This window comes from Acanthisitta chloris, unplaced genomic scaffold (genome assembly GCF_000695815.1).
Source record: "Acanthisitta chloris isolate BGI_N310 unplaced genomic scaffold, ASM69581v1 scaffold2768, whole genome shotgun sequence".
Taxonomy (NCBI): Eukaryota; Metazoa; Chordata; class Aves; order Passeriformes; family Acanthisittidae; genus Acanthisitta; species Acanthisitta chloris.
Window position 1 is genome coordinate 94,995 of NW_008688511.1, and position 12,259 is coordinate 107,253.

The window sequence follows — 12,259 nt, forward strand, 5'->3', positions numbered from 1 at the left end:
CCAAAAGTCAGAGCCTGCCTGGGGCCCACAGCCCCAGAGTGTGCAGGGCTGCCCTCACCCAGCCCCACCACCATCTGGGGTCACAGGGACATCAGAGAGGACAGATGTGGTCAGCCCTGCACACAACTGTGCAATGACATCCTTCCATTACCCATGTTAGTGACAGCACCAAACACACCCAGGCTTATAGAGAGAAGAAACATACATGCTTACATGCTGCTCATAACCAACACATTATTTAAGCACTTAAATTACCATAAAATTCTGATCTAGAATAGATGCTAACAACTGTTATGCTCTAGGTTTGAAGCACTGCCTCTCTTTGTCAGAAGTGGCAGACCAAACCCAGCTGCCATGCCCTCCTGTACAACAGTGGAAAGGCAACAGGAGCTGGTGAGAAAATAAGCCAGGGCGGCTTGCAGCGTTCAGGTTCCACGTTAGCATTCCCTTTGGCTTACATAAACTCCATAACCACTGGATAGCTCCACAGGTATAATCTTATCACATGCAGAGACAAACACTGCCCTGCCAATCCTTCATTGCCCCACAGACTGGCATGGCAGAGAGAAAAAACCAATACTTTTTAACTGTACTGCCAGATTCTGTCTAGGAACAGTAAGGATTTAGCCATCAGTTGTGAAGCAATTTATATTTTCTTACCTGTAGCTTAAAATAAACATCTCCACCACTTCCAGGATGCTCAGCACTAAGTCATACCACCACGAGTTTAACTCACGTTTTGAAAAACATGTATTCATATTTAATCATTAGTACCTTGCTGCTTAGACAACTTCTGCAGCACTCTAAAGAAATCTGTTGCTAAACCCAGAAGAAAAACATACCTCCTCCAACAGCACACACACAAAGTAATAAGGAGCTCTTATGTCACCAACAAAACAAAGGCAATGCAAAAACAAACATGCAAAAGAAAACAAACCCTTACCTCATGTTTCACGTTCCCGTGCTCTGAAACATAAGTAAAAATTGGCATTATTGGTGGTTGCAAAGTGCACACCTTTTGTAAAGCAATCTCAGTCTGTGCTGTGTGGCATTACAGAAAACTCTGCTGCTTTCTTTAGCTACCAGGTACCTGCAGCCGCCCCACAGGTCCTGTTGTGCAAACCCTGCTGCTCTCATTGGCCCTGCCTGGCTGCGCCCTGTGCTGGGGCAGCCTCCTGCTGCAGGGTATGCAGCACGCTCCAGCAGGCTGGGACACTACACCTTACCAACTTCTAGAACACTGCAAAAATACTCGATAAATATTGACTCATTCCAAATTCAAAGCTACAAGTTCTTCACTGCGAGTTTACACCTTTGCTTGCCTATGTCTTTTCACAGTGTAGCAACATGTATTAAAATAAGATATATGCCTTTAGCTTCTAAGGATTTCATGTCTTAGTTTGATTCAGCATTGCATTAATGTATCACAGGCTGAAGCCGTTGGTGGTTTATTTGCCTTCTTTTCTATAAAGTTTATGGTACTACTTAAAACTTAGGAAAAAATTAAATCATGCGGGAGATCAGAAGGACTGCATAGAGACAGTAACACTTCAGCACACACACACCACGAAAGACAAAAAGGGAATTGTTTTTTTTACATGTCCTTTGAGTGCCTCATCTGATAACAGGTATTTGGGTGTACTCTGTATTTTGAGTCAGTGCATTACCAAAGCACACACAGCTGCATTTACCCGTGTGCATTTTCTAGCACTACACAAGCTGCTGAGGCAAAGCACAAACTGCACGTGCCTGGTCTTTATGCACTTCAGAACACTTGAAAACTTGTACTATTACACTAAAGAATAGAATATATTACATATTCTAAACAGGAAGGCAGATTCCCACTAAATCAACTAATAAGTTTTAGCTGCAAGTAGATTTTAGTCTGCTAAAAAAAGACTACAATAAACAGTTAAGTGTGGGAAAACAGAATCTCTGGCTTTCTAACACTTTATGCAAAGATAAGGCATGCTGAGACCAAGCACAGCAACTGCAGACGCTGGGCTGGGCCACAGAGACACAGCCTCTCTACTGCTGGCAGAGAGCTCCTCACGTACACCTTCAGCCACCACTTCACTCTCACACAGTGCTCCAAACACACCTCAGCTTGTCATCTACAGAAAACACTCTTATGATTATAACCTTTCCAAAAGTATTAACTTGCATTTGTATAGTGAGCAAAGAGAAGAAAAATAAGCCCTCCCATAGGCAGAGATGCAGATACACTGCTGAGGTTTTCTAAGGAGACTGAGGGAATTAGTTGCCTAAGTGCTGCTGAAATTCACTGTAATTTGGGTATTTTGCAATATGATACGCCTTTCAGAATTTTTGCCAAAATCTGAATAAAATTACCTTTTTGAATGCTTGAGCTCAGCATTATGAATAACTTGAAATGAAGGAGAGACATATAAGTAAATCCTTGCAAAGGAGACCAAGACTTTAAATCCAGACTTGGGGGGTTTCTTGATTTTTGTTTTTTTAAGGCAAATATTTATTTCAGCAGATCTTTTATCGAAAAGTTGAAATGGAAATGTCATTCTATTCTCCAATGGGAATGAATGAATCTGATTTTTAAAGGTTGCTCCTGAATATTAGTTTTATCTAGGAAATTTCCCAAACCCAACTAGATGAGTTAATTCCATGTGGTGCCCAGAGCATCCCAAAACTTTCCATAATAAATAATTTTCAAACTATGTGATTAACTTTCAATAACTGAATAAGTGGACAAAAGAAATTGCTATATAGGAAGGTAATTAGTACTCCTGATAACTCATGTAAATAAATTTCATTTAAAAAGAGCTGGGGGGATTTTGATCAATCACAAAATCCAAAACTTTGCCATCACAGATGAACCAAAATGCCATTTGTGACTTCATTACCTAACAGAACAAATATCCAGTATCTGTACTTTCACATAAAGCCTATTGAAAACATGAGGCTTATTCTTGTCTTGTTATCTCATTACAGTTTAAATATTCCTGTATTTCAGAATATTCTATATTGAATTATGTGAATCATTTCCTCATGAGACCCCTCTATTCCAAACATTACACAGGAGCAAGAAAACTCTTATTTCTATTTTTTAAAAAATTTAATGTCTGAGTATATCCACCAGCAGCTATTTCACACATGACAACTTGAATTCAAGTTCCTGCCCATCACCAATGTGCCAATGAAATTATCGACTGAGTCCTCAGTTCTGACATCCAGTTACTTTACTGACATAGTTCAGCACAATTTGGGGTGGTTTTTTGTTTATTCACTGAGGCCATGTTACCATTGGGTCACATTTTGATAATTACATTTTACTACAGAAGCAAGGAGAGCAGCAGCTGGCCACAATAAGTGCAGGAGTGCAGATCAGAAAATGAGAATAAGCTGCTCCTCAGGGATACAACAGAGCAGCTGGATTTACACACTAAGTAAATGGAGAGTAAATAAAAAGGATCTGTAATAAACTACTTACCTTTTTATTTTAAAAGAAAACTCACAATATTTAAAATGCAGGGACTATAAAGTCAGTCACTTGGAAGCAGCTGTGGGACTACCTGTTCCTTTCCAGTCATTTAGCCAGGCATTGCAAAATCAGAACAAAATTAGAAATGTGACCTAGATGTACCATAGTGTAAGACCCTGAAAAATATCAAACCCCATAAGTGACTTTTGTTCAGGTTGAGCAAGGATGGTTAAAAAATACAGCTCAACCTTTGTTGCAGTCTTTAAAAAAAAAAAAAAAAAAAAAAAAAAAGGTGGCATAACCCCATTGAACTTTCCGTGATTTGAGCATTTGCTTGTCAGTTTGGTTGACGTAGGAGGTTTGGAGCAGAGCCAGCAACTTTGCAACTATTGATCAAGTCAGCAAAACGTACACAGTGAAAGCTGCTGTTTCTTTTTGGATGTCAAGACCAAGTGCTTTTCCAATGTGCTGTAGCAAGCAATTATTACATAAACAGCATGGACCGTATTTTATTGGGCATACACACTACCATATGAAAGCAACTCTAAACCCATTCATATGGCAACATTTTCTTTCAAGTCCATCATGCAGTTGAAGAAACTTATTTTACACTTAAGGAAATGCAGTACTTTTACAAATGGCATTATCTGAAGGAGAAAGAAATCATGCCTAAGTTAACTAAAATTTACTCTAAAATGACCAGTTAATGTTTTTCTAATCCATTTATGACCTGATGAGACATGCCTCTAACATTCCCTGAGAGACGCAATATAAAGAGAAAAATTCTGTGGGTTTGGCACTATATTTGAAATATTCAAAACATTTTCAGATTGTACAACCATTATTGGAGGTTTCTCTAATTGAAATATTCAATAGTCTGTGGAACCAGCAGACATTTGCCTGAGAATACTTAATTCAATATAATTAGATGGACTTGGAAAAATTCCAATCTGGAAACAGAAAAGAATTGTTAATTCTGCTGCTTTAGACTAGGGAACAGACTGGAGTTCTGCAATATTCTGGGTAGAGTGATACTGTTTTATCGATCCTGAGGCCTCTGAAGAACTGCAAGGGGTACAGAATAAACTGTACAATGGAAGTGGGAATAATGAGGGATACAGCTTCTCCCTTTGTCTACTACAGGTGTGTCTTGCTCATGCTTGTTTATCAAAGGCCTCACTCAACCATTTCCAAATATAAACCCTTCCAACCAGTGCCAAGGTGTGTCTTACTCATGCTTATCAAAGGCCTCCCTCAACCATTCCCAAATATAAACCCTTCCAACCAGTGCCAGAGCATCAACAAATAAGTGAAATTGTCCTGTGCCATGAAATATGAGACAGGAACAAGGTTGATAAGCCAAAAGAGGTAGCAAGGGAAGAGGAGACCTCAGCCACCAGAAAAAAGAACACCATATGCCCTTATAACTGGCCTGTCAGGGAAATATGTGCATCCATTTTTGTAATCCTTGCGTTTAAGGATTTCATACAGTCTTGGGTTTAAGACTGCAATCAGACTCAAAGGAGTTTATCAGAAGGTTAGTGAACAAAAAAGAAAAAGGGCATGGCTGACTTCACCTCACAGAAAGATTAAATTATAGGGCAAGAAAGGTAAAATAAACACATACAGGACAGCATTTGGGGGAGGGGAAGGGTAGGTTAAATCGGTAATGGCAAAAACAAGCACAGAGGACTTCAACCAGCACTGCAGATTTACAGCAACGAGGGCAAGAACAGCAACCAAGAAAACCCAAGGGGTAAATGCAGACATTTTGTTCTATTTATTAATTCAACTGATTAACTCCACAATCTTTTATCATTACAATTTCTACACTCTGCTGAACTGGCCTTCTTTGAAGCAAAACATCTGAAGAGCTGGCATATGTTTGCATATAAGGCATAGCATGAGAACACAGCAATTTATCTTCAGATTTTGTCAATGTTTCTCTCACAAGTGTATCATCTAAATCTGACACTTAATAATTTTGTCATTCAAAAGGTTTTATCTGCCTTGGGATATCTGTCTGTGACTGGGAATGAAATACAAAAAGATTTAATCCACTCAGGGAGGTTCTAAGCATCATTTCAGAAAGGCTAGCAAAAACACCCTTATGCTCAGGGGTCCATAAGAAAAACAGAATCTTAAACTGTACCAAACCAGAAAATGTTGAGGAAAATTCAAATGCCTTTAAGAAATCTAATGGTATAGTCCCACTGCAGTGTTTTGAACTCCAATCACCTCTTTTCAAATAGACTCCTAGAAGTAGAAGTGGTCTACAGAATGGGAATGAAAATTATTTGAAGCATGGAAAAAATTCCACTTCTGAAAAGATAATAAAAAAATTTAAGACTATTCAGTTCAGAGAATAGTCATGAGAAGCTATTAAATAATTTATCATAGAGAAGCATTCAGTCAAGACTTCCATTGAGTCTTCTCACAAAAAATAAGTCGCATGTTGCATAGAAAACTCACTGTTCCAACACTTCTGAAATATAGTTACATATTTCCAAACAGGGAAGCTATGCAAAAGCATTAACAAGACAGAAAAACTCTTCAAACACCAAAAAGGATAGAAATAAAATTTAACAGGATCAAAGAGAGAGAGAGAGATTCCATGTCTGTGGCCATAACTAATACCATATGCCTGGGGAATGATAATGTCCAGTTTCCCAAAAGGATGGTTGTTTTCCCTGTCCATTATACCCTGTGAAGAAGGCTATAATAGTCCCATAGAAACAAAGAAACAAACGAAAAAACACACATAGCAATATGACAAATGTTCCAGGCATTTTGCTACTGCAGAAGCATTTCAGCTATGCTCCACAATTTCTTATCTAATAGCACTCCCAGGCCACCTTTGTTAATTTCCCACAGGAGCAGCAAATGACACCACTAAAAGAAATTACATTTATCATGAATTAATTTCTCTAGAGTCTTCAAAAGCAAAGTATTCTAAATTAAATTCGTGTTAGAATTTTGTGCTCGTAGAGCATACTTTTTCTGCAAAATTCAGTAAAAATACTGAATTTTGCATTATGTATTTGTGTCTGCATTGCTTTAATAACATTTCAGGTAATGGCAGGTAACTTACAGGAGGTCTCATTTCTCCCTGAAATAGTTAAAACATTCCTCTGGAAAATAATTCATACTCAAGTTGCACTAACCAATATTTCAGAGTCTCTTTCTGGACCACACAGGGAAGCAGGAACTGGTAAAGCTCCTTGTTAAACCTTTCCTTACTCTATTGCACATTATGAATGGGCAGCACTGCTCAGTCAACACTTGATTCTTTGAAAAGCAAATAAAGAGTAAAAGCAGAAAACAGCAGAGAAGACTATGAGAACTTGCCTTCCTGCTCATTGGCTGAAATCCCTTTATCAGGTGGAGAGATGACACACCTCCAGCAAACTAAGCAAAACCCTTTGTACCTTCCATTCTCATAGTTTGATAAAGCAAGGGGGAAGGATGGCAACAACTGTAATTTAGAGTTAGCTACTGCAGCTCTGATCTACTCTCAGAGCAGGCTATAAGGAAGGCACAGCTTCGCACCTCCTGCCATTCTGCCTGATGAGCAGGTGGAAGATCCACAACTCTCCCATCTTGTACTAGGGCTACAGGAGTCTGGGAGCCTCTGCATATAAGAAAGGACAGAATGAATAGAGAAACTGGAGTCTGAAGAGAGAACAGCACGCAGAACACTTGGATGCAAGCAAAACACGTAACAAAACAGTATTTTAACAATCCATTTGCTTCTAAAGAATGACTTCTTATAGTATCATTTTACAAACATCAGGACAATGATTTGAAATAAAATCCAAAGTAACATTCTGCTCCTTTGAAGTTTTAAAATTCTAATTTATTTCACTCACAAAGAAGGAGAAATGTGATGTTTTTTCCTATTATTTTGTTCTCTTTAGCAAGTACCCAGCATTATTTAAGTATGTAGGAAAATTGTAAGAAATCAGACCTTTTGTTACCTAGGCATTTATGGTCATTCTTACTAATACATATTGCACCATATGCAGCCACAGATATTTACAGAGCAATAGAAAGACAAGCTCTTGCCTCCTGGGGTGCCAGCTATCCAATTAAAATAAAAACTACAAAAGTGATTAAAAGAGAAGATGCAAAACAAAGGAAAAAGTTGAAGTAGGGATGGTTCATACTACAGAATACTGTTCACTTGTGAAGAACAATGTGTGTTTGGTATTCCACTCCACTAATTTAAATTCAATTGATTTAAAACACTCACAGAATCACAGGACCATTAAGGTAGGAAAGACCTGTGAGGATCATCAAGTCCAACCTATGACCTACCACTACCATAGCACTAATATGTCCAATCTTTCCTTAAACACCTCCAGGGACAGTTACTCCACCACCTCCTTGAGCAGCCCCTTCCAATGTCTCATCACCCTTTATGTAAAGAAATTCTTCCTAATTTTCCTAGGAAAGGCCAAATAATAGCGCTACAGAAGTCCTCACCTACACAGAACTCTCCTACTGCCTCAGGAGCAAATGGTCAACAGTACATGTCCCAGTGCACTGAATCTATTTACAGGAGCAACCTCAGGATCCAAGGAACACCAAATCTGCCATGGATATTTCCCTGTGCATCAACAGTTTCCTCAATCAGGTGGATCTGTGCAGATTTATTTCACAACTCCTTTCATGTGGTTCTCTTCACTGTGATTTGGGCAAAATAAGCCATCCCAGTTCTTGGCTTTTTCCCCCCTGTATTCCCTGCTGCTTTCCTAGGGGACACCACAGGCTCTTGGCTGAGCATTGCCTGAGTGATTTTCTTCATTGATCTAGCAGTAAACTGTGCCTAGTCATAAGCTGTAACAGCTTCAACTACAAGCTTCCACAATGAAGTGAAAAAACTCTAATTGATGTTATAACCAAAAGGGAATAATTACAGCCATCTTGTGCCAGGGAAATACCTCCTGAAGCCTTTTGTTGTCAGAGGTCCCTGTGAGGAAGGCACCCACATATAAATCAGGACAAGGTTTAGAGCTTACACTATTACTTCCAAGAGCTGATGATTGTATTCTCTCCTTTCAGAAAGTGAAAACAGACTCATTCCTCCCCAGCAATTCTCAGGCCTTTCAAATAAATTAGTGCCTAACTTTAGAAACAGCAAATTGGGTACTTTACCCTATAAATGTTTCTAAAAGGAATTCAAATAAAAGTAAAAATAATTAAGTCAACAAATTTTTGCAAACAAATAGTTCTAAGCTGTGCATCAGGGCCTGCTGGTGTGTGATTCCTAGGCTGGTTGTGCCTGTGCCTTCTTCAGGCAAAGCCTCCTGCTCTCTCTGTTCTTAATATTATAATATATATTCTGTATTTTAATATTAATATATTCCATTTCTAATAGAATTTTAAGTACTTATTTTCTTTAGAATATCTGTCGGAGGTTCTGTGAAAAACTTGTGCTCCAAAAAGGATTTCAAGTGATTGCTTATATGGTTTTCAGATCTACAAAAGACTAAACAGAGTCCAGACTTGGAGGACAGCATGGAAGATCTCCAACACAGAAAAATCAGCTGAGGGGAAAAAAAACTTCACTGACTGCAGCAAAAGTCAGTACCTCCCATCCTGATGATTTCAGGAAAGAATGAGGCAGGCAAATAGAGTGAGTCAAAAGCCAAGCAGAAGTCAGAAAGTAATGCAAACAAGGACAAGAACAGAAACAAGCTTACACAACATTGCAAAATGCTGTTGCACTCTCTCCCACTGCTTGAATTACATGATGACTTCACCCAATGCTCTTTGCTAAGCTGCTGTTTCAAGATTTTGACTCTAGCTTGTTGTTCCTTTCAAAGATTGTAGATACTAATGTCAAAACCAAAATAACCCAATGGAAGAGGTTGCAGTAGCTTATGTGATGTATGTGAAACATGAGGCACTTCACAAGCTATTATGAAATAATTCTGAAAAGACAAGTCACAAGGACAAATAATTAGAGATATCCCCAACATATACAACTCCACTTTACAGAAATCATCATGTGTTCAGTAGCTTTTCTCTTTCAAGCACATTCAAACAACAGCAATTCAAACTCATCTCTAGAAAGAAGAAAGAACTGTTAAGAATCTGGAGAGAGGGAAGAGTCAAAAAACGGCACAATTACGTGACTACCTACAGAAGGGAAGGCCAGGACAATGAAGAGAGCTAACATTTAACATTAGTAGTGGAGATTCAGAAAATATCAGGAAGATTTACAGGTACAATACTCAGCAGAAGTGGAGTATGTCACATTTCTGGAGTCATTTGAGAGAGGCCAAATGGCAGTTGAAGTCTAAAGAGACCTTAAGGTCCCAAAGAGCAGCTCAACAGGGGAAGAGCGAAGTGACAACAGCCAGGCAAGAAACTCAGAGAGTACAGGAATCAATTAAATAAAAAAGGGGAAAAAAAAATCCTTAGATGTGTAAAGTAGAGAGCCATCAATCACCTTTTTGTGAATATTGTGAGTGGACAGAAACCATGGAAACCAAAGAGATGAAAGAGGAAGCTGAGGCAACACAGACAAACAGCTTTAGGAACTGAGAGGAAAATATGAAAATTGACATAGAAAAGGGAGAATCACAAGGATGATAGATGATGTGCTATACAGTAGGTGTTACATATGAGTAGTATACAATTGAAACGAGAGCAATTCCTTGTTGTATACGACATTGACAAAGAAATTGGGTTTGACCTGTAACAGTTCTCTCCTGCTTTTGAACATTTCAATTTAGTAGCAATAAAAATCCCTATGAATCCTAAATGCAATTCTAATTGTGCTTATAAATGGTAGTTTCACAAGTATGCATGTTACAATAAACACAAATTAGAGGTAAATTAAACCTTAATTATATCTAGCAAGTTTTATGTCCTAATTAAAAATGGTATTCTCACAATAAAAATGACTTACCACCTGAATTAGCTCTGCCACAATTGTCTAGTCTTCCTAAACATTCTTTGTGTGCTCCAGCTCCACACTTAGAACATAAATAGCCTTGATAAAATGTTCCCCTGTAAAATAAAATTAGGTAGTGATACATTAGAGGTGATAAATTCCACACATAAAGGACATCAGCGACATGGCAGAAGGTATTAGAAGTCATTTGCTATTCTGCATAATGACAGTCCTTAAAGGCTTGAGAAAAAGTGACAACTGACAAACAAGCAGCTCATCCACTTTTTGTCACCACTAGCCATTTAAAACTCACAACCAGATAGTTCTTCTGGACTACTGGTAGAACAACAATCTCCATTTCAATTTAATCCAAAACGACTGTGGCATAGTACACTTGAAATCATACCATTGTGTATCTATCCTACTACAGATCTATGCTTCATTTCATCTCCATGGGAATTTGCCTAGACACCATAAAGAGGAAGAAACATTTCAAGAGAGGTGTAAGCTTGAATATGTATATCAGCATTAAGGAGTTTATAGGCAATATTGCATATATTCTTGACTTTAAATCTGCTAATTTAAAAAAAAAAAGGTATTGTGCTATACTTCAATTAATATTCAGAGCTGCTAATTACTCTAAATGTCTATATACCACAATGTAGCACTTGGGGATACCCAAGCTATCTTCGTGCAAATTGGCATGTGTATGGAGAACAATGCAGCATCATGCTGGCTGTGTCCTGAATGTAAGACAGCTGTTTCTCAGCAACAGCAGCTAAGTTAGTGCAGAAACAGACACAATAACTCAACTATACTGCTTCAAATTCAGAAATCAGCCCTCCTGTCTAAGTTGAGAATGTCTGCACCATTCTTCATGGCCACTTAGACCTTATTGCATTGAGCAGGAAAAAAAAAAAATCTTAGAAGAAACAAAAAAGCACACTGAAAATCCAGGTCAGCATAACTGTTCAGGAAAAAAGGGTGCTAAAGAAAAAAAAGTAAAATCTATGACAGGGAGAAACATACCTGAAGTTATATTCTTCCATGCCTGTGCTTAACAAAAGCACTACCCATACTCAACTCCCCTTGATAAAATGCAGAGGCTACATATTTCAGAATATCAACAATATGCAACACAGAATCATAGAATAGTTTGAGTTGAAAGGGACCTTAAATATTACCTAGTTCCAATCCCCCTGCCATGGGTGAGGACACCTTCCATGAGACCAGGATGCTCAAAGCCCCATCCACCCTGGCCTCAAACACTTCCAGGGATGCAACTTCTCCGGGCAACCTGTTACATACACCTGAACTGGCCAAAATTTACAAAGCTTTTGCACCTGCAACTTACACTATGGAATTTCAGTTCAATACATTCCTCTATACCACTGGACATTTCATCCTAGAGGTCCTAAAAGACAGCTCAAAAAATGAATGGAGAAATGACACATATACAAGCATGAGAGCATTTCAGAGTTTCTTAGCTTAAGCTAGCCTTACAAATCTTTGTTCATTAATGCATTAGCTGTCTGCTACTATTTCTTACCTAGCTTTGCAATATCTGTCTTCCATTTGTCTACATATCTGGTTCAGAAATACCTGTTAACGCCTCACAGATATTTGCTCTCTCACAAAGCAAACCCCCCATAGCAAACATTTATGAGCATCATCATCACCTGACTTTCAGAAAAAAATATTCCATCTATTCTTGTGACTGGTGGCTTACAGGACTGGGCTCCATGGAACATCCAAAGGAGTCAGAACTCTACAAAATGCTTGCTCTTTCCTCTTACATGACAACTTGTGTGTTAAATAAAATATATCTCACAAAAGAATCATGACAAAGCAGTCTTATGATAAATGAGGAGCATCTTGAGATTTTGAGCTTTTAACAG

General features: G+C 38.4%; 1 protein-coding gene across 1 annotated transcript in view; it reads right to left on the reverse strand.

Annotated features, from left to right (window-relative positions):
• Positions 1–12,259, reverse strand: part of VAV3 (vav 3 guanine nucleotide exchange factor) — a 98,553-nt gene that overhangs the window by 50,068 nt on the left and 36,226 nt on the right. Inside the window, exons 16-17 of the mRNA XM_009081029.1 lie at positions 10,377–10,477; positions 944–966 (exon numbers count right to left, since the gene is read on the reverse strand). Of these exons, the coding sequence (XP_009079277.1) occupies positions 944–966; positions 10,377–10,477 (124 nt within the window). The remainder of the gene's footprint in view (positions 1–943; positions 967–10,376; positions 10,478–12,259) is intronic.